The sequence below is a fragment of the Betta splendens genome, chromosome 7 (assembly GCF_900634795.4).
Source record: "Betta splendens chromosome 7, fBetSpl5.4, whole genome shotgun sequence".
In the NCBI taxonomy this organism is placed as follows: Eukaryota; Metazoa; Chordata; class Actinopteri; order Anabantiformes; family Osphronemidae; genus Betta; species Betta splendens.
The window spans coordinates 5720804-5740488 of NC_040887.2; the positions used below are offsets into that span (position 1 = coordinate 5720804).

At 46.6% G+C, this 19685-nt stretch overlaps 2 protein-coding genes across 5 annotated transcripts; one reads left to right on the forward strand and one right to left on the reverse strand.

Moving 5' to 3' along the window:
* The first annotated feature begins 318 nt into the window (after positions 1-318).
* gnai3 (guanine nucleotide binding protein (G protein), alpha inhibiting activity polypeptide 3) lies at positions 319-10407 on the forward strand. Of its 4 annotated transcripts, none has more exons than XM_029157596.3 (9): positions 319-916; positions 5475-5517; positions 5945-6086; positions 6161-6318; positions 7188-7316; positions 8053-8182; positions 8376-8529; positions 9172-9376; positions 9461-10407. In XM_029157596.3, the coding sequence occupies exons 1-8, from the start codon at positions 799-801 to the stop codon at positions 9357-9359; spliced, it is 1062 nt and encodes a 353-aa protein (XP_029013429.1). In that variant the 5' UTR covers positions 319-798; the 3' UTR covers positions 9360-9376; positions 9461-10407. The 4 variants fall into 4 exon arrangements, with proteins under 4 accessions (XP_029013429.1, XP_055366140.1, XP_055366139.1 ...); XM_055510165.1 differs by having other exon boundaries at positions 810-916; positions 5475-6086; positions 9461-9491; positions 9618-10407; XM_055510164.1 differs by having other exon boundaries at positions 810-916; positions 5475-6086.
* Positions 10408-10617: 210 nt separating this feature from the next.
* gnat2 (guanine nucleotide binding protein (G protein), alpha transducing activity polypeptide 2) lies at positions 10618-16022 on the reverse strand. Its single transcript, XM_029157597.3, has 9 exons — positions 15680-16022; positions 13812-13854; positions 12999-13140; positions 12759-12916; positions 12552-12680; positions 12343-12472; positions 12119-12272; positions 11823-12039; positions 10618-11391 (listed from the first exon to the last, which is right to left on the reverse strand). Exons 1-8 carry the CDS (start codon positions 15783-15785, stop codon positions 11849-11851), a joined length of 1053 nt encoding a protein of 350 aa, XP_029013430.1. The 5' UTR covers positions 15786-16022; the 3' UTR covers positions 10618-11391; positions 11823-11848.
* Positions 16023-19685: the final 3663 nt, after the last annotated feature.

The window sequence follows — 19685 nt, forward strand, 5'->3', positions numbered from 1 at the left end:
TGGCTTTGACAGAGCTCATATAACAGTCAAATGCAATGAAGAGCAAATGCATTCATTGCAGTTCACAATTACATCCGCTAGGGGCACTCGCACATCACAAAAATCCCCCTGCTACACTTTGCTGACTCGAACGAGGAACCATGATATATTATATTATATACTGTTTTAAACTATATAGAACTCCAGCCCAATACGAATGTGTAGATTTCTGCTGAACACTCTGTCATATTTAAACTACTCATACTAAAATCACAGACGTGGTGGCGGAAATGGAACTACATTTCCCATCAGCCCTACGGGGCGCCACACTTTTGCCCCTTCAGTGCCGATTTCTTGGTTGGCAGCTGGATCAGCTGGATGCACGCGCGACTGCTCCGCGACAGTCGGGAACGGGGACGCCCGACAAATTCACGTCTATTTTTTCATCTGAAAACGTCGGATTGAACTTCTGGTTTTAACACAAGCTTCTTCCCTAAATTTTGTCTTCCTTCTATTTTAATCTCTACTTCCCCTGAGTCTAAACTGCGGAAAAGTTAGGTGGCGATATTCGGTCACATCGGAGATTTTTTCCGCTTTGAACGCCTTTTTCAGTCATTCCAGCGGACGGCGTCGCGCGCTGAAGCCGCGTGAGCGTGGCTCCGCTCGCGCAGCTGAGCCTCCAGTGCCAACGCCTTTTCCCCTCGCTCCGCTTTCCCCGCGCTGGGAAACTTCTGCTGTCGCCGACCCGAGGTCGTCTCCAGACGGCCCATGAACTTCTGAGACCATCGTCCGACACCGAGAGAGCGTGTGAGGGCGACCATGGGCTGCACGATCAGCGCCGAGGACAAAGCTGCGGTGGAGAGGAGTAAAATGATTGATAAAAACCTGCGGGCGGACAGAGAGAAATCCTCCAGAGAAGTGAAACTGCTTCTGCTCGGTACGAACTGTCTTTTGCTCTTTCAGCGTTGTAATCGGTTTCGCTGTAACCAGACTTATCTGGACACTTTTAACCGTCTCTTTCACTGCACTCTGGGGTTCATCTGACTCCAAACACTCCTCCTGCTGTTGTTGGTTTAATGCAGCTGTGGCAGAACTTCCAGAAGTGAGCCAGATGTTGAGAGAGGGCGACCTCGGTCTCTGTGTTTTCTGTTATATACGACTTGTTGAAGTGAGGGGAGTCGTCGCTCATAGACAGGTCGACAACTATTTATTCCCCTCAAACTGCAAACTTGCAGCTCGTAGCTCACACAGGCCTGTTCCCCTTCAGGTCCTCCAAACAAAGGCTCGCGTCTGCAGGGAAACACTGACTCATTCTGCCCTGGATGAGCACTTTCTGAGATACTACCGCCCGCGTCGTTTTTACCGGAGCAAGTTGCATCAGCATTTCTAGTTGCAGTAGGTTTTACATGTCTTCACCTGTTTCGCCATCACTTCACTGCCTGAGCTTGTAACAGAAAGCAGCGTCAGAGTCAGACTTGTGAAATATCAGAGTGTCACACTCTCAGACGTCCAGTTCATGCTGAAATGTGTCTTAAATGAATATGAATCCATAGTCATTTTACTGAACTTTAATAATAGTAATTATTAGTAATTGGTAAATTTCTTTTCTATAAAAAGCTCAGGGTTCATGATATTTGTGCCCCATAGGTTGATTTAACCTCCAGACTTTAGCGGCCACTCATTGGGACCACTGTCTGTAAATACAGGCCCTGTCGGAGGATGAAAGCAGAACAGAGACTCTGGGTGTGGACTGCTCACATGTGCCAGGGGACCGAATGCCCCGAGTGAGCGCACACATTTTCATGCTCACTGCCCATTAGCCAGAGCCTTTTTCCGAGTGTAAATATCCTGTGTTAGTTTGTAAAAAGCAATCTCGGTTTGTTTAACTGAAGGATTGTCAGCTGCCCCCCCACCCCCCCACCCCCTCAGACTGAAGGTTTAGACTGGTTCTGGTATGTCAGCAGGGGTTGTTAGGGGTGGGGGGATTTTGAGTGGCTGAGAAGTGAAAATAAAACACACAGGCATTAGACACCAACTGTATGAAAAAGGACAGACAGGTTGACCTTATGCTGATGATGAGACATTGCTTTTCAAAGAGAGCTTGGTACAACGTTACCTCAAATATATTTAGTGTGGTGTTGCCTAAATGCTCAGGTATTATCTATAAAACGCCACATTCTGTATATTTTGCCCCATTGTCAAATCCATATAATGTACACTTATATCTTCTGTGGCCTTAAAACGTTGTTTTAAGTCGTTTTAATAAAGTATAATCTTCATGCGTTTTATAAAAGGGAGGCACAGATAACAATAAGTGGTTTAGGTTAAGATGCAGTAAAATGCACTGAACCGCTTCATGGGTTTAAAACACACTCAGCAGATTTATAGTAACATTAACCTCTTATGCAGCGTCTGGAGACAAACTGAACCGAAGTCCACTATCCTCTTTTAGCTCTGCTTTGTTCTCCACCATCTCCCAGAGAGAGAGTGTGGCTGTTCGGTCTGAATCCAAACAGGTTTGGTAGCTCTCTGCATTTACTTCCAGGAGCTGAGCCGGGGGAAGAGCCCTGAAACAACTGGTTCATTCTAGAATTAAAAGGCCAGTTAGCACCTGCTCACAACACTTGCAGCATTGGAAACGTGTGTGTGTGTGTGTGTGTGTGTGTGTGTGTGTGTGTGTGTGTGTGTGTGTGTGTGTGTGTGTGTGTGTGAGATGCACTGAAACACGTTGCCAGAATAGACAAGCGCACCGAGTATTTAATTAAACATTTGATTCCGAGTGCAGATGCAGCTATTGAATTAGTCATTGAAATGAACTCACGGCTTCAGTCATGCGTGCAGCCTGACTTGGTGAAGCCTCTAAAACATAATGCACAGTCTCACCGTGAGGAGCGGCGTGTTTCCTCAGCTTTATTGCCCCCATCTCATGGTCGTTACAGCATGTGAACTACTGATACAGAGCGAGTCACACATGTCACGGAGGAACCATTAAAGTGAGTTAGGCCACAGCCACAAATGTCACTTTTACATCACAGAAATCAAATAAGGTGTTCAACTAGAAGCTGTTGCTCTGGCAGTAAAACAGTAAAACAGATGAGTTTCTTGCCAACTAATTGTAGATACGTGATTAATGTACCTCCTGTTTTCTTCTAGTTGTCTGCTCTTGCATCACATTCCTGCTATAGGCTGTTATTCCAAATTGGCGGCCTTCCAATCAGAACATTACTGTCTACTCCTATCTCAAAAAAACCACGGCACTTCTATTCACGGCGTAGCCTCTGGTCCTTAGAACCGAGGTGATCGTGGTCAACGCGTTCCCTCCGGTTCCTTGGTTGATTACAGCAGGATGATTGTTTCGCCGCACGTTGGACGACCTATTTCTGTTGCAGTGGCCGAGCCCTGACAGAAGCATAATGACAGGAGTCAAAGCTGAAATACATTTCACATGCAGTCACATACGCTACGTGAAGTTTTGGACCAGCGCTGCGCAGACGCAGACGCAGACACAGACGCAGATCCATCCCACCAGCTTTGACTTCAGGCTGATACTGTACGAGACCTCTGCCAAACAAAGAGCAGCTCTGCTCTTCTTTATACAAACCACTAAGCTGGAAAGTCAGCGCACGCTTCCAGTCAAAGTGGTCTTGTGTTTAACCACAAACTGCCATTGAAAAGAATCTGCTTTGGAGATTCTTGTTAAACGAGGCTTGGCTGGAGTCCTGCGTGGGACTGGGACGCTCTCTGAATGCCTGGGCAGCGCTGCTTCGTGGACGGGCAGCCAAAAATGTCACGAATGAGCGACCCGGTGACTGATGGGACCGAGGAGAGGGATCAGCACGATTTGTCTGCGCTCCCCGTCCGCGCGAGCGGCAGTAAATCTCCCCTGGTGGCGACAGCTCAACCAGAGAATCCATGGATTTAATTCTTGGTTGAGCGTCCATCCACGCCCGTTACGCCATCGTAAGCCTCCTTGATAAAATTCATTTGCTAAACATTCCTCGCAGGCAGGGGGAGTGTGTCTCTGCACCTTTTAGGGGGGCGGGAGGGAGATTTCCCCATTTAAACATGTTCCCGGCAGGAATATTCCAAATTCCGGCATCTTAAGATTTCTTCATCCTGCGGTGGCTGATAATTACTGTGGTAGTATTAAGTAGAGATAGAGGAGACGCCACTGCCAGCGCAAACTCACACCAGATGTTCATGGAAATAAGTCCTTACCTGGGGTTCACATCTATTCTTTCATGTGCGCACGTGTTCCGGCTCCTTTATTTGAACTCTCCCTATCTACAGGACGCCTACCTGCGCGGGAACCAGCAATTATGTTATGAGCATCAGATTATCTTCAGACTAAAAACAATCCAGCTGTTGATGCGTTCCAGAGGTTCTCCCTTTAGCCACAGGACGAGCCAAAGTTAATTCTAAACAGGTTTTAGACTAAATTCAATGGTTTGACGTTTTATCTGAAGACTTAGCATGAAATTGGAGCCAGAGGAACCATTAGCTTGAAAGCTAGAAACTATTTGGCGACAAAGACAAAAGATCACAATTAACCGTATGATCCCGTTTAATCTGCACCAAACCTGAACAACAGGATATTTGATTGTTTATATCTGTTTACTCTGACTTTAACCTTTGTGCTAAGCTAGGCTAACCAAACAGGCAAATATGAGGGCGAGATCAATGTTTCATGTAACTTCTGGCAGGAGTGCAGGGAATATTTCCCTAAATCCTTAAAAGATTTAATATTTTATAGTGACACTGAAGGTTTCACACCATTTTGTGTTTTTGCACGTCTTATAGTCACTTTTTTGGAAAAGCTCCACTGTACAGTGTAGTTGGGTTAGGGTCAGGGATCAAGTTGGTGTTTGTTTTTTGGGAAATTGATTCCCGTCGAACTCATATGTCACATGTGATGTTTTTATGGCCCCTCTGCACTCAAACACCCAAAACAGCTTGATATGTGGGGTTGTCTCTGGAGTGGAAAAACCCTGGCTCAGCCAAAAACGTGACAACTGCTTCCTGTTTGGCTAATTGTTGTAGAAATACTGTAAAAGTTCAGCGCGTGGAATGACTTCCCACCCTTCGTTATTACAACACCGTTTTGTAAGAGCGTGATGCATCGTTTTGCCAGGGCCACATGGGCATGTCACGGTATGTGGTTATCTTCAGATTCCTCTTTCCTCGGCATCTTTGTCGTTTCTCAGACCAAAAACCACTTGACCGGTGCATCGGATCAGCTCGTCCCCACGCAGTATACAGAATGTCATAACTGTGTACACTCCAATAAATGTTTGGCTTTGAACCTAATCACAAGGCGGCGTCGTGGGTGTTTTGCTCAAAGACAAATGTGCATACTGTGATTAAATGAGAGCAGATTAAGTTTACCTGTTATAAAAGGAGGATCTAGTTTAATCTGTGTGCCACTGACATCATGTCTGTGATGTTGCCCCAGCTACTGTTTGCCGCCTTACGTAACCACTGTCCTGCTTTTTCAGGTGCTGGGGAATCTGGGAAAAGCACAATTGTAAAGCAAATGAAGTAAGTTCCAGCTTGTAACACACTGAGAGCGATTGTGCATCCTGCACTAATGTCTGTCACTAATTATGTGCTATGCTGAAGAAAGACAGGCTCCCTCCCTCTCCGTTTTGGCTGCAGCCACGTTGTCAGAGCTTCGCGAAGTTGCGAGCAGAGCGCTTGTACTTTGCGCAGGCGAAGCAGGAAGCTCCCGTTTTCATAACACGCCGGACAATGGCCGATAGGGCCGATCGCAGCCTGGCAGGATCTGAATGGGCTCCCCGCTTCCCACATTAGCCGTGCTGCATGTGCTCACTGAAGCTCGAAGTCCGGCGCTAATGACAGCGTTGCACTTTTTGGTGTCGTCTGCAGCGTGTCCCACATTTGTGAAAAGCATTGTTAGTCCTGTTGATATTAGTCTGCACCGTCGGGGGTTGTGTTTGCACGCCAGGATCATCCATGAGGACGGCTACTCGGAAGACGAGTGCAAGCAGTACAAGGTGGTGGTTTACAGCAACACCATCCAGTCCATCATGGCCATCATCAGGGCAATGGGCCGGTTAAAGATAGACTTTGGGGACGCCTCACGCGCGGTAAGCTGCTTTCAATCAGCTGATGAGCCACGTCCTCCACAGTGCGCGAGCGTCATGACTGTCTGTGTTGCCAGGACGATGCCCGCCAGCTGTTCGCCCTGGCGAGCTCCGCGGAGGAAGGGGTGCTGTCGGCGGAGCTGACCACCGTGATCCGGAGGCTGTGGAGGGACAGCGGGGTCCAGGCCTGCTTCGAGCGGTCGCGGGAGTATCAGCTCAACGACTCGGCCGCATAGTAAGGATCAGGCCTCCACACGCAGACAGGCGGAGAGAGGGAAAGGGGTCCTTTTAGGTGTGACTCAGGTTCCTCCTGCATAAATGAAAAGCCTTCCAGCTGAACAGAGGGATGCACACAGTCATAACACACTGCCTCAGGTGACAGGACCTGACCTGAATCTGAAAATAAATCCTTGGTGGGAGAGAAAGGACTTTATTCATGATGGGAGTGTTTTCTTCATCATCTCATCTCCAGCTCCTAAATACATGCACGACACTTGTAAAGTAGTTACTCTTTTGAATAATTGTCGTGTTCTTTTTTTTTTTGCGTGTGATATTTCCAGAGGGAAGTGAGACAAGAATCATCTTGTTGCTCACAGTCCTGTGTCAGCTTGTTGTTCGGCTTAAGGCATTTCTGCGAATGGAGAAACACAAAGAGGAAGTTTAGAACTGGAAAATGTTTCTACACTTGAACACCACTCACAGTTGTATAGATATCACCGTGTTTCATCTTATTACTAATGCATTTACATTTTTGCATTTATATCCCGCCCCGCCTGTAGCTCCGAGTGAAGGACGTGTGCTTTACTTTGAAAACAGCCAAGGTGTCACACCCCAGAGGGACCAGTGGAGTTAGTCTGTGTTTACTCAACGTACAGTGAAGGAGCAAACCAAAATATGAGGCCTTATTTAGTATCAGTCTGCGCTCACACGTCCGTCTGCAGAACAAGTGCTCTACTCCACCAGACACAAGAAAGAATCAGAAGTTTGAATTGTTTTGTGTTGTGTGACTAGATATTGGTTGTCGGTTGCGAACTTGAAAAAATGCACATGATTAGAACGGAGATGCTGTTTGACTTCTTAACACCTGTTTGTGTTATTCCTCAGCTACCTGAACGACCTGGACAGGATCTGCCAGCAGAACTACGTCCCCACGCAGCAGGACGTGCTGCGAACACGTGTGAAGACCACGGGCATCGTGGAAACGCACTTCACCTTCAAGGAGCTCTACTTCAAGTCAGTGTAGCGGTGACGTAGCGGTCTGCGGTCGGGCCGTTACACGCCATAAACAGAACTTATTAGGGTTCATAGGCAGCCGGGGCCAGAGCTGCACTGCACCCGTCAGCATTTGATGGAGATGTCCTCATTTGAGGCCTAACACTGATCACCAGCTGGGGGTGTGAAGCAGGGGGTCACTAAATATCTGGAAACACTGACCAACACATCTCTACGCAGTAGATGAAGTGACTGGATCCAGCGTAGTGTGAACCGCCTCTGTGACAGTGACAGCGATGGCCGATTTTTGGAACTGCTGTGCTTATGAATGTTGGTGAACCATTAACTGCAGTGACCTCTCTGGCCTGCTCCTGTAATCCTACATATAATCACTGGATTGGTGTTGAAGCACGCGGCGCGCTTCCATTTCATCTCATTTCATTTTTGCCAGTTAAACTTGTCAGTGTAGATGCAGTTTGCCTCTGAGGGGCCTCAGGTGCAGACGGAGGCAGCAGACGCAAACAGATTATAGAGTGAGGTCACCAGCATGACCTGTGTGTGTGTGTGTGTGTGTGTGTGTGTGTGTGTGTGTGTGTGTGTGTGTGTGTGTGTGTGTGTGTGTGTGTGTGTGTGTTTATGCTCCTGCCCCAGATTTAAGGACCATCACACAAAACAATAAAATTAAAATGGCATTAATATTAAAAGGAGCGCGTTGGCTGTGCATTTATTGATGCGGCTGCTGTGCGTTTGCCCTCAGGATGTTTGATGTCGGGGGTCAGCGCTCAGAAAGGAAGAAGTGGATTCACTGCTTCGAAGGAGTCACGGCTATTATTTTCTGCGTCGCACTCAGTGACTATGACCTTGTCTTGGCTGAAGATGAGGAAATGGTAAATGATCAGTCACGTTTTCTACCACTCTGCATTCTTTACAGGATCTTTATCCTTTTTCCTGATATAAGAAATCACCAAGTAGCTCTGAACAGCACCATTTTTTGAGCATGAACCCGAACCAGCCATGTGGAACTCCTTGTGCTCTTGAATACTTGTCCGTCAGTTCACGCCTGCTCTGCTCTTTCCTCAGAACCGGATGCACGAGAGCATGAAGCTTTTCGACTCCATCTGCAACAACAAGTGGTTCATGGAAACCTCCATCATCCTCTTCCTCAACAAGATGGACTTGTTTCAAGAGAAGATCAGCAGGAGTCCCATAACCATCTGCTACCCAGAGTACACTGGTAACACACATGTCACATTCCCTCAGCTTTGTGATATCGTCTGTGACAGTGCAGCCCTCCAGCCTTTGGGGGCGCTGTGATTTTTGTCTTGTCTGATTCTTCATTGCAATGACGCCACTTCCTGCTTCCACCTACACTTGTCTCCATATCCAGTATTTAAGGCTTCCTTCCCCACACTGTTATCTATGCTATCTATACAAGCTGTTTTTTTGTTTTTAAGTACTTTGTTAAGTATCTATTTTTTGTTTGTGGTGTTCACCTGGTTTAGTTTGTGTCATTGTGTCTAGTCTTGTCTAGTCTTAGATGGTTATTTTTTATCTATTTAGACTTCACCCCCTCTCCCCGTTTGTGTTTCCTGCCCTCAGTTGTATTAAATTTATCAATTTAATACAACTGCACGCCTCACAGACGCTGCGTGTCTGTGAGGCGTGCAGTCTGTAATAGTTTCCCCGGAAGTGCGTTCGGGCAGTCTGTCGGCCATTAGCCTCCTAGTGAACATGTGTAAGCTGTAACATGTCCAGTTCTATGCTGCTTCTGGGCATTGTGTTCCTGAGAATGTGAACTCATCCCATGCTGGGGTAAAGTCAAAGAATCCAGCGTCCCCTATAATAACCAGCCTCACCTGTGACCTTTGCACTGTAGGTGGGCAGTCGAATGAAGAGGCGGCGTCTTACATCCAATGTCAGTTTGAGAACCTCAATAGACAGAAGGACAAAAAGGAGATCTACAGCCACTTCACGTGCGCCACGGACACCAAGAATGTGCAGTTTGTGTTCGACGCAGTCACAGATGTCATCATCAAGAACAACCTGAAGGACATTGGACTCTAAAGTGTCAGGCACCACAGGTCAGAACAAAGGCTTCATACAGAGCCCTGGAGAGATCTGATGTTCTATACCATGACTTTAAATAAAAGTCCTTTTTTCTGCAGGTGAGGGTGGAGATCCAGGGCTTCTGGGCTGGTATGTCTTGTCTTATAGGGCGAATGTGAAAGTAGGTTTTTCCAAGGACTGACCTGGAGGCTGTGCTGCAGTCAGGACCTGAATCCATCATTTGGGGACTTGACACTATGATCACTGTCTTAACAGATTTTAAGGTGCGGAGCGTGCTGGGAGGAAGTGATGTGTGGGGCTGGTTGGTGAAATGTTGAGGGAGGCTGGCACGTGAAGTCCCTCTGGACACACATTTATAGCTCATCGTCTGCACACGGACGCAGACAGTTGTTCAGATTCAGATGCCGAGGCATAAATTCACTTTTTGTTGCATCTTCCTTAGCTGTAGTTCTGTATCACTTTGCTTTAATAGAATACTTGCATTTTATATTTTATACTAATTAGTTACTTAGTTTGGGTTTGGATGTGTGAATGCCATAACTTATGAATGGAGAAAGGTTATGGTTAGGTAAACTTATTAGGCCTGTGAGCAAAGGTCCAACGGACTCAATAGAAACATCACTGTTTCTACAGGTATTTGAATTTTAACTGAACCACATTATATCAAACAGTATTTTTTTTTTTACTTGAGGCGTCACTGCAAATCAGTTTGGGAAGGGAGATGAAACCTCAGTGATTCTTTAAAAAATATAAATGCTTATCGATAATATATTTGAACATAGATGCAGTGTTGTCATTGTTTGGTTGTTTCGCCCATATACTATAATACAGAGAAGCTCTTTAATGTAAACCCAAGCTGAGTGTACTGCTGTAGACTATGATGATGATGATGATGATAATGTTGATGATGATGGCCGGACTTCGCTCATCCTCCTGTTGTGTAAAGTCCCGATAACCAACTCTCCTCAAGGTTCAATGTAGCTCGTTTTGGGCTCGTGCTGTTGTATTGGTTTAATGTTCATAATTAAATGTCAGTTTGACATCAGTTTGACCGTTTTTATTTTTGTTCGTTTGTTTGAAAGTATAAAAGAATGTCTAAATTTACCACATGCAGCACCAATCGGTGCTGTTAGATCCTCCTCAGATTTATTGTTGATGAACCCCCCCCGACCCTAAGGTGATCTGTCACGGTCGCCCTGTTGTTCATTAAAGCTTAGTGAATGACTTTGCAGTGAGGAAAGAAAAGACACACAAGTGAAGTTGCATTTTTTATTTCATGCCTCTACATTTCATTAGAAAGGTCAAATTCGTAGTAGGTTTCCTCTCACTTTTCACAATAAAGCGTCGTGCCTCTAGTGTCTCCCTCTCTCATACATTCAGTAAAGAATTATCTTTCAAAATATAATGAATAATCTACTCTTATGTACAAAGTTTCTCTACCATGTTTGACCCCCTGAAATAAATATCAAGAAAATGTTTTAATAAATTAACACTAATTAATTTAGACACGTGTACAGTTTGGTTTGTAATCTGGATATACTGCAAGCACTGGCAACATCTGAGATATTCAGTAACTTTTACAGTTAAAATATCTGGACCACAGAGACTACTGTACTCATAAACATTTACAAGATTGCGTCTTTGCTATTTAAAGTATTGTTTTCCAAACGCTTTGTTCGTTTAAATTAGAGACTTTGGTCTTAGCAATAATTACATCATGCACCACGTGCATCCAATTAGGATTGAACAAGCAGCTATTTATTCTTCAAAGCAGAAGTTTTTTTGTGCTAAAAACTGAACTTTAGAAAAAAAATCTATGTTTGTTGCGGAAAGCTCTATGTCCAAAAGAACAATATAGTGACTCCAATAGTTGTTTGAACCCAGCTGGACGTGCACTGTGCTGCAGGGAGGTGCTAGTAGCAGTAAATGACCGGGACCAGGACGTGGACGTCTTGGCAGGAACTCAACAAACGGAGGATCCTCTGTGCTCCTCCAGGACACTTCTCAGTTAATGGTAGGAAAGGAAGTTCTGCAACACAGACAACGAGCTGTTCCTCAGACACGAGCACTGAAATCACACCTGAATTTATGGATTTTATACATAAATGTCACCTCGTTCCATTTAACACGCAGATTGGGCGCTTCACTGTATTTTCCAAAATAAAAGACGCCTGAAAAAGACGCCTTGGGCGGAACTGTTTTTAATTACAACCCACTACAGGCATCGTTTTCTTGCGCCTCATTATCTGCCTCATCCTTGTGATTCCCAAAGGCTCTAAATTGTCTGTTTGGTTTGTGTTTGCTGGTTTGACCAGACGTTGTTGCCTGGCAACGCAGGGTGGCCAGATATGACTATAGGAGGGTTTAATTGAATTGCCAGGGGTCCGCCTCATCTGGACACTATTACTCTGTATTAGCCGGGTCCCAGCAGCCCCGCAGTGATGCAACGCGGACGCTCACCTCTTGTATTTTCACTCCGGAGCTGCTCAGAAAAGACCACAATCTTTAAGGTTTTCTTTGATGATGATGTCTGTCACAGCGTTGAACACGATCTCGACGTTCTTGGTGTCTGTGGCACAGGTCAAGTGGGAGTAGATTTCCTTCACGCCCTTCTTCATGTTCAGGTCCAAGAACTGCGTCTTGATGTAGTTGCTGGCGTCATCATACGTGTTGGGGCCTAAAAGAAAGGAAGAAGAACAGATGACAGACGAAGCCTAAACGCGTGCAGCTCCTCGACCAGTGTCCGCTGGTCTCACCATCATAGTCTGGGAAACAGATACTCAGATGGACTTTCTTGATCTTCTCCTCAAAGAGATCCTTCTTGTTGAGGAAGAGCACGATGGAGGTCAGGGCGAAGAACCTGTGGTTGCAGATGCTGTTGAATAGATGGAGCGACTCGTGCATGCGGTTCTGTGGAGGGAGAAGCAGCGTCAGGTTTCTGGCTCGTCGCCGGTCTCCGGGTGCTCGTGACCCAACTCACCACTTCGTCGTCCTCCACCAGCACCATGTCGTACGCGCTGAGGGCTCCACAGAAGATGATGCAGGTCACGCCCTCGAAGCAGTGGATCCACTTCTTCCTCTCTGACCTCTGGCCTCCCACGTCGAACATCCTGTTCGAACAGAAAGCCCCAAAAGGCGGCGTCAGACGCGGCGGCAGCGCGTTCGACACCTCCTCGCACCGTGCGTCACCTGAAGTGCAGCTCTTTGCAGGAGAACTGCTCCTCGATGATACCGGTTGTTTTGACTCGAGACCGCAGCACATCCTGCTCGGTGGGGAGATAGTCGGGCTTGCAGATTCTGTCCATTTCGTTCAGGTAGCTGATAAGGACAGAGACGACAGTCAGGCCTGCGTGTGAGCAGCTTCACTGTAAGCGGTGGCGGTGAACAGGGACTCACTATCCAGCAGAGTCGTTCAGCTGGTACTCGGCGGCCCTGTCGAACGCCGCCTGCACCCCGGAGTCCGCCCACAGCTTCTTGATGACGTCGGCCAGCTCGGCGGGCATCGTGCCCTCCTCGATGGAGTCCGACAGGTTCTGCAGCTTCTGTGCGTTCTCCTGCGACGGGAGGCAGAACAAAGAGGCGTCAGCGCCGGCTGGGCGGCTCGCGCTCGCACCGGTAGCTCGTCCGGCTGGACACCTGTGAGGCGGGCGAGCCGAAGTCGATGCCCAGCATCTCCATGCCCCTGATGATGGCCAGAGCAGACTGCAGGATGTTGCCGTAGATGATGGCCCGGAACTCCATTTGTTCCTCTTTCGTGTAACCACCTTGATGCAGAATCCTGGGCACAAGTAGAGGAGCGGAAGGAAGGAAGGTGTTGGTACCGGAAAGGCTTTAACTCCATTAATGCTCTGCTACACTGACCTGCTGGCTAATTTATACTAATGTACGAGAATGAACAATGCGAACTGGTGTTGAGCTAAAAATACAACACGGAGGCCTTGGCTCTGTGAATGTGTAACTCAGGTCCACACAGTGCAGACAGAACCTGGGTACTAGCTGGCCTGGTGCTCACACTGCCCCCCTGTGGTGCAGGCCTTCCTCTAAATGCTCCCTGCTTCTCCGCTCTGCTGATGAACTGAATCATCCGTTGTGTCCACCTTCCAGCTTCTGAACAGCTTGAACACAGCTAAAGCAGAGAATGGGTGGTGGACGGGTGAGGGATGGCTGGAGACTGAGCAGGGCAGCGGCCCCTGTAGGACCGGGCGTGGAGACCCCCCTCGTGGTGCCTTCAGGGACCTGCTTTGCTCTCGCTGCCAGAGCTCAACGATCTGCACAAAACAAGCGCTGACAAATCTGCCCTGGTGACCTTTTGCAAAATACTTCACCGCAAGTGAAAGGAGCAGATGCGGGAGCTTTATCCTGCTGGCTTTAAGCCCGACAAGCGGGATTACAGTAACGCTCAGCTGCACGGTGATGTCTCACTATGCACACACACAAGTCAACACTTACTTCATTTGTTTTACAATGGTGCTTTTCCCTGACTCACCGGCACCTGTAAGAGAAGACAGCGTTTGAAACAGCTCTGAAACTGAAACTGTGGGTAATAAAGAGTTAAACAAAACCCCGTGGGGGTTGTGCAATCAATAATATGAACGTCTCCGATTTCACCCACAGCACCGTGCATCAGTTTGGACACTTTCACCTGCTTCCCTGAAAGGGAACACACCTGATGACAGATGTAAAAGCTCAGAGATCAGAAATGTGCTGCAGCGTGTGGGTCATTGTCAGCCATGTCTGTGCATCAGCATTAGACTGGAGGAGAGTCTGCACGATCTGATCAGTAAGTACTTGAGGCCTGACTCGATGCCACCGGCCTCATTCTGCACTGAGCATCCAACGACCGGCTGGCTCCAGTCCGGAATGTCCAGGACACGCGTGCATTCCATGAGCTGAGCACATACGGCGCTCATAGTTTATTTATGCGTTAGCTAAACAGATCCTGGCAGGTCAAAGGACTTGATCACGTCACAGGAGAAGAGCTGAGCGTCCTGCTTTCACTGCAGCCGCGTGGACTCTTATCCACAGACTTATGCTGAGCATTTAAGACTCTCTCACATGTGGCCTCGTCCAAGCCTCTCAGGGAGAATGAGTGGTTTTCGGCTGCATTAGTCATTAGAAAGTCACAAGTTTGTTTTGAAAGTTGGCGCAGTGGCTGAGCCTCATTATCAAAAATTCAATGAAAAGCGTCTCTTTCTTCTCCGTGAATCACTCCTTCACCTCTTTCCCTGCTTTTTTCAGTTTGAAAGAGGAGCTGTGTCCATGTTTATCTGGCTCAAAATAAAGAGGTTTTATTATCAGATTTAAAGCTTTTGATTCAATGTGTTCATATTCAGATTCATAGAATTTAGAATTTATCTAAACATCCCAGAATTACTTTGAGTACATTTTCCAAAAGGCCTTATGATAAGTGTATTTTTAGTGGTTATTACAACTGGGCACAAATAACTAACTTCCGACATCCTCTTTGATTTAAATGTATGTTTTGAGCCTTCTGAGGTTCTTTGTCACCTTTTGTCACAATATGAAATGTAACGACCAGGTATTAATGTCAAAGACACTTATGGGAAATCTCATATTCCACCGTTGATGATAATCAAACATGATTTCTAGTGTTTATGAGCTAGTTGAGAGACCTCCCCAAGTGGATCTACACTAAACCAGTTAGCTAATCGGATTGACATATCACTGCTGTGCTGTGATTCATTTAGACCAGAGGCGGTGATCTTTTAAGCACCAATGTCCTTCCATGAGAATTGAAAAGTCACTGTCAGAAACATTTGGTTATTTCGTTGTAAATTTGTGCACTTTTAGTCAAATTTCAGGTTTTAAGGGTTTCAGAACACACCGGCTTTTGCAGCTTCATCTCAGTTGTGCTCCCATGCTACTCTCTACAAACGTCAGTTTGGCCTGTGCTCAACTCTGTCCTCTGTTCAGGTGTAGGTTAGCGTTTCTCCTGAAGCGCATCCTCCAAGCACTTTACATCCAGCAGCTCCCTGGGTGCTGAACGAATGGTCCTCAGCACATAAACGAACCCATGAGAATAATAAGATGATTTGAGGATAATTCATTTCTTTGTCTTTATCTTTATCTGGAGTACAACTGAACTGTCACCCTGAAACAGAACATGTTAAAGCAGAAGCTTTTCCTGTTACGCTCATTTGAACCTGTACTAACACCTGTTCCTGCAGACGTGTACAAAGACTAAAAGTCAACACAGCTCTTTTGAAAGCCTGAACGCCTCGTCTCTCATTGCATCATGTTGCAGCACCTGTAGTCCAGCACTAGACACGCTCCAACCCATTCCTGTGTGCACTCACCAAGCAGCAGCAGCTTGACGGTTTTAGAGTCCTTATCGGCATCTTCCTGGAGTTGCTTTTCCAACTCCTTGGACTTTTTGTCCTCAGCGCTCGCTCCCGCACCCATGCTTTCTTCCTCCGCAAACTCAAGATCCTCTAGGATGGAAATTTTGACAGTTCTCCTTGAGCTGCTGCAGAGAATCTAGGTGCAGCACTAATCGTGCTGAAAGGCGATTGCTGGGCGGAAAGGGATTGGGAGGGAGGTGCTTGAGCGTCCCTGACTTCGGTGGCCTCTTTCGATGAGATTTTCAGGTGGTTCCTTCGCAGGGATCGGATCAGTTGAGTAGCTCTGTCGCTCAGAGGTCCACGCTTTAATTCCCTTTGCTTAAACCCTTGACTTAGGAGGTGCCTCTTCCTGATTGGCCAGTCAATCCAATTAGGCTAATAAGGGCGTTTGTGAATCATGTAAAGACAAGGAGAAAATAAACATAGTAGCACATTTGGATGCAGTGAGAGTCACTGAAGTCAAAAGTTTCTTCTCCAACTACTTTATAGGATTTAGATTTTTACGTATGTGAATTGTATGTGCTCATCGTCTGGTGTGTGCACATACAAAAACATTCTTCTGGGGTGTGAAATTAGCTCATTTAATTTCATGACATCCTGTTGGAAACCCAACTTTTCCTTAGCATCAATCACCGTCCATTTAAATGCAGTTACCCGTGTTCTGTGCTGGACCGGACTCTGTTGGACTCTTGATTTCAGTGTGAGTCACATGGACGAGGCCGGGAGGTGGGTATTACCGTCTCATAACCAGCTTATAGCTAAGACGTCTAAATCGCGGGTGATGTGCTGCCCGCTAAATAAAGCCACTGTCACTGCGCTCTGGTCTTTGTTGGGGTCTCAGCCATAACATGACCTCAGTGTGTTCCCAGAGTCACGCTCCGTATCAGCGTGGCCACGATGCAGCAATTTCACAGATATTAGTGTGTGCGTGCGTGTGTGTGTGTGTGTGTGTGTGTGTGTGTGTATGTGTGTGTGTGTGTGTGTGTGTGTGTGTCACAGCTGATGTTGAGAGTGTGTGTCGACCTGTCGCTGCTTCAGATCCGTGAGGTTGAAGGGTGGAGGTCAGTGGGTCTGCTCATGTTTCCTGCTCACTGTGATCTGAATAGATGCAGATCCTGCATCTGATTCTTCAATAATGTGTCATACAAGCGATGTTTTTAGTTTAGTTGAGTTTAATATCTATGTGTTATATATGTGTTTCTATCACCACACAACCCTATGTAACACTGTTTTGATTTTGCAGTCATTATTAAGTATTTAGGATGATTCCCACCTTGTTAGGCTATGCAAGTAAGAATAAGTAAATGGAAAAGAGACCAAAATTTACACAAGATGGATTTTTGAGCAATAAAGACAAGACAAATTACAGTATTGGAAACAGTCAAAGTCCATTTTTTATTTGGATATGTACTGTAGATATTTTGCATTGAATTGAAAATCACCTCCCTTGACTCCTGCATTGAATATTATTATTCTATTTTTTTCTTTTAATCTTTCGATATTTCAGTTTACCTTGACATTGTATATCCATACCTGCTGTAACTTCTAATCACTTTCTCCTCCATATGAATTGTTGGTGGAGCAGCTGTAACAGAACCAGGGTCTGCCCTTCACCCAGACAGTCAGTCGGTGATCCAGTTTAGTGACGTCAGGGTTAAATTGGCTCAGCTGGCCGCTGAAGGTCGGACTGGGGCTTCTGAAGAAGGTCTGACCAGTGACCAGTGACCAGTGAGTCCCAAAAGGTTTCAGTAGGTTTCACACCAGCTTCTACACAGCAAGCTCAGTCTGACAATGGTCAAAGCCAGGTCTTAAAACCAACAAACGAGGTGAACATGAAATCCTAGTATGAGTTATTAGGTTTACGTAGCATGCTGATAGTGAATAAATATCAGCTTCAAAGCACCGGCGTCTGTTTTCTGTCCACATGCTGGTAATGAGGCTCGTGTCACTCTGCCCATGGACGGAGGCCTGAGGGCTTGAGGCTCCGGGTCTAAATCCTCCAGCGCTTCCAAGCAGGCTAATTGCAGGAGCACATCTATGGCGACCAATCCTATTAGGAGGTGGATCGCAGATTAACCGCAGAGCCTCGGCTCAACCCTGGAGGCAAAGGCTTAAAACATCAACTTTTTGGTAGCACACATTTCTCGCACCTGAAAGCCCACTTGGCAGCGAAGCCGCTCCTGAATCTGCAACACAGCGGATATGATGATATGATGGAGGTCTGTTTGTCCAAGCAGGTTGATGGAGATGGAGAGAGAGAGAGAGAGAGAGAGAGAGAGAGAGAGAGAGAGAGAGAGAGAACATCAGGGAAACTCAAGTTTAAATCACAGGACGCGTTTGTTCTCTCGTGTCATGTTTCAGGCCATAAATAGAAAAAAGGAGCAAATTGTGTCGCTTTCGTGTGAGGTTTGGTGTAAAAAACAGCCCCGGAGGAAGATATTTAAGCAGATAAACCATCAAAGACGTTGAACACTCGCGTCGCTTGATAATCGTCTTCTAAGCGGGATGTGATTCGTGGTGCGGTCCGTGTGTGACTGCGTTGAGTCGGTGCCGTCCTGCTGATGACACAGAGCAGCTCTGCTAATGCCGCTGACACAGTAGATTCTGTGATACTCTATTAATCCTCTTACACAAATCTTCTTAAGTCATCATATGAATGCTATTACCTAAATACAGTTACTGCTTATGTGTAATGATTTATTAACCCACATCATAGACGCCGGGGACACAATGAGCGGCTCAGCGGCTCGTACGCGCGGCCCCTTCGTTCGTTTGTTGTGAGTTTAGCTCGACATGGGCAGGTTTTTACATTTTCACTTGCAAAACTGACAATTAGACATAAATCGGTGTGTGCTGCTTTGTTTACATCATGTGATGGACTGTGCAGGGTGTTTCCCTGATCGCTGCATGTTGGGAAACTCAGCCCCTGCTGTGACAGTAATCCAGATTCCCTCTAATGCCCTGGTTCCGTGGCTGCATAGGAAGATGCCCCTTCAGCGTCTGAGCAAATTGGCTGCGTGTCCCGGGTCAGCGTATATTTTCTTAACTTAACCACAGACAGCTTAACCTTAGAGTAATAGTTAAAAGAGGCCACGGCGCTCAGGAAGGGGCTCAGGGTGCTTTTTATGCATGGCCTCAACGGACGCCTCGCCTCGTTCATGGCTTTGGTTCTGCCGCAGCATCAGTTCATTTGTTCTGGGTCCGTGAGCGCGGTGAAATTCATTGCACCTGTCCCGTTCACCCACACATCTCCATCTGCTCACAGAGCTCCTCAGGGAGCCGCCGACAGTCGCTCTCACCCAGCATTGTTCTCTGCGAGTCCAGCTGACCGCGCTTTTCGTACTTGCATGTGTCCTGGATTAATGTCATCATATCTGAATGGTTGGATGACGCTGGAGAAAAACAGGAAGATGATGACTGCTCCCAGTCTGAACAGACATGTAATATTTGCTCAAACCACAACAACTGTTCACTTCTCCTGACTACTTAGATTCTAGTTCCTCAGACTGCTTAACAATGTCTGATCATGTGAATGCATCCAAACATGTCTGAAAATTCTTTTGATGAAATGCATGAATTGTGCGGATTTGTAGTCATTCGAATAATCTGTAAATGCCTTCAGAGGAGTCCGATTAAGATTAGATTGTCTCGTCTGTTCCGTCCTGTGCTCCACGTTGTTGTGCAGCACTCACCTCTCCTATTACACATAACGACCACAAGGGGGCGCTTGTGTACAGCGCAAACAGTTCTGCTGCAGCAGCCTCATTAATGCCGGCCATGTACTTCTGCCTGCAGCCTGTTAAAGGTGGAGAGTTGTACAATACATGGTATACAATACAATACAGTTTCCGTCTGGAATGCTAAGTCTACACATCCTATGGTTCTGCAGGAAGCAGCCCTGTGCAGCATTTACAGATCCTTGCTCTGACTGTGGTGCTTTGTTCGTTCTGCGTGAGCAAAG

Coding starts and splice junctions, on each gene's coding strand:
- gnai3 (XM_055510164.1), top strand. CDS start 5,766: ATGGGCTCCCCGCTTCCCACATTAGCCGTGCTGCATGTGCTCACTGAA. Junction 7,317..8,052: donor TTCAAGGAGCTCTACTTCAA/GTCAGTGTAGCG, acceptor GTTTGCCCTCAG/GATGTTTGATGTCGGGGGTC. Junction 8,183..8,375: donor TGGCTGAAGATGAGGAAATG/GTAAATGATCAG, acceptor CTCTTTCCTCAG/AACCGGATGCACGAGAGCAT.
- gnat2 (XM_029157597.3), bottom strand. CDS start 15,785: ATGGGTGCGGGAGCGAGCGCTGAGGACAAAAAGTCCAAGGAGTTGGAA. Junction 12,917..12,998: donor TCGGCTCGCCCGCCTCACAG/GTGTCCAGCCGG, acceptor CTCCCGTCGCAG/GAGAACGCACAGAAGCTGCA. Junction 12,473..12,551: donor TGCAAAGAGCTGCACTTCAG/GTGACGCACGGT, acceptor CTGTTCGAACAG/GATGTTCGACGTGGGAGGCC.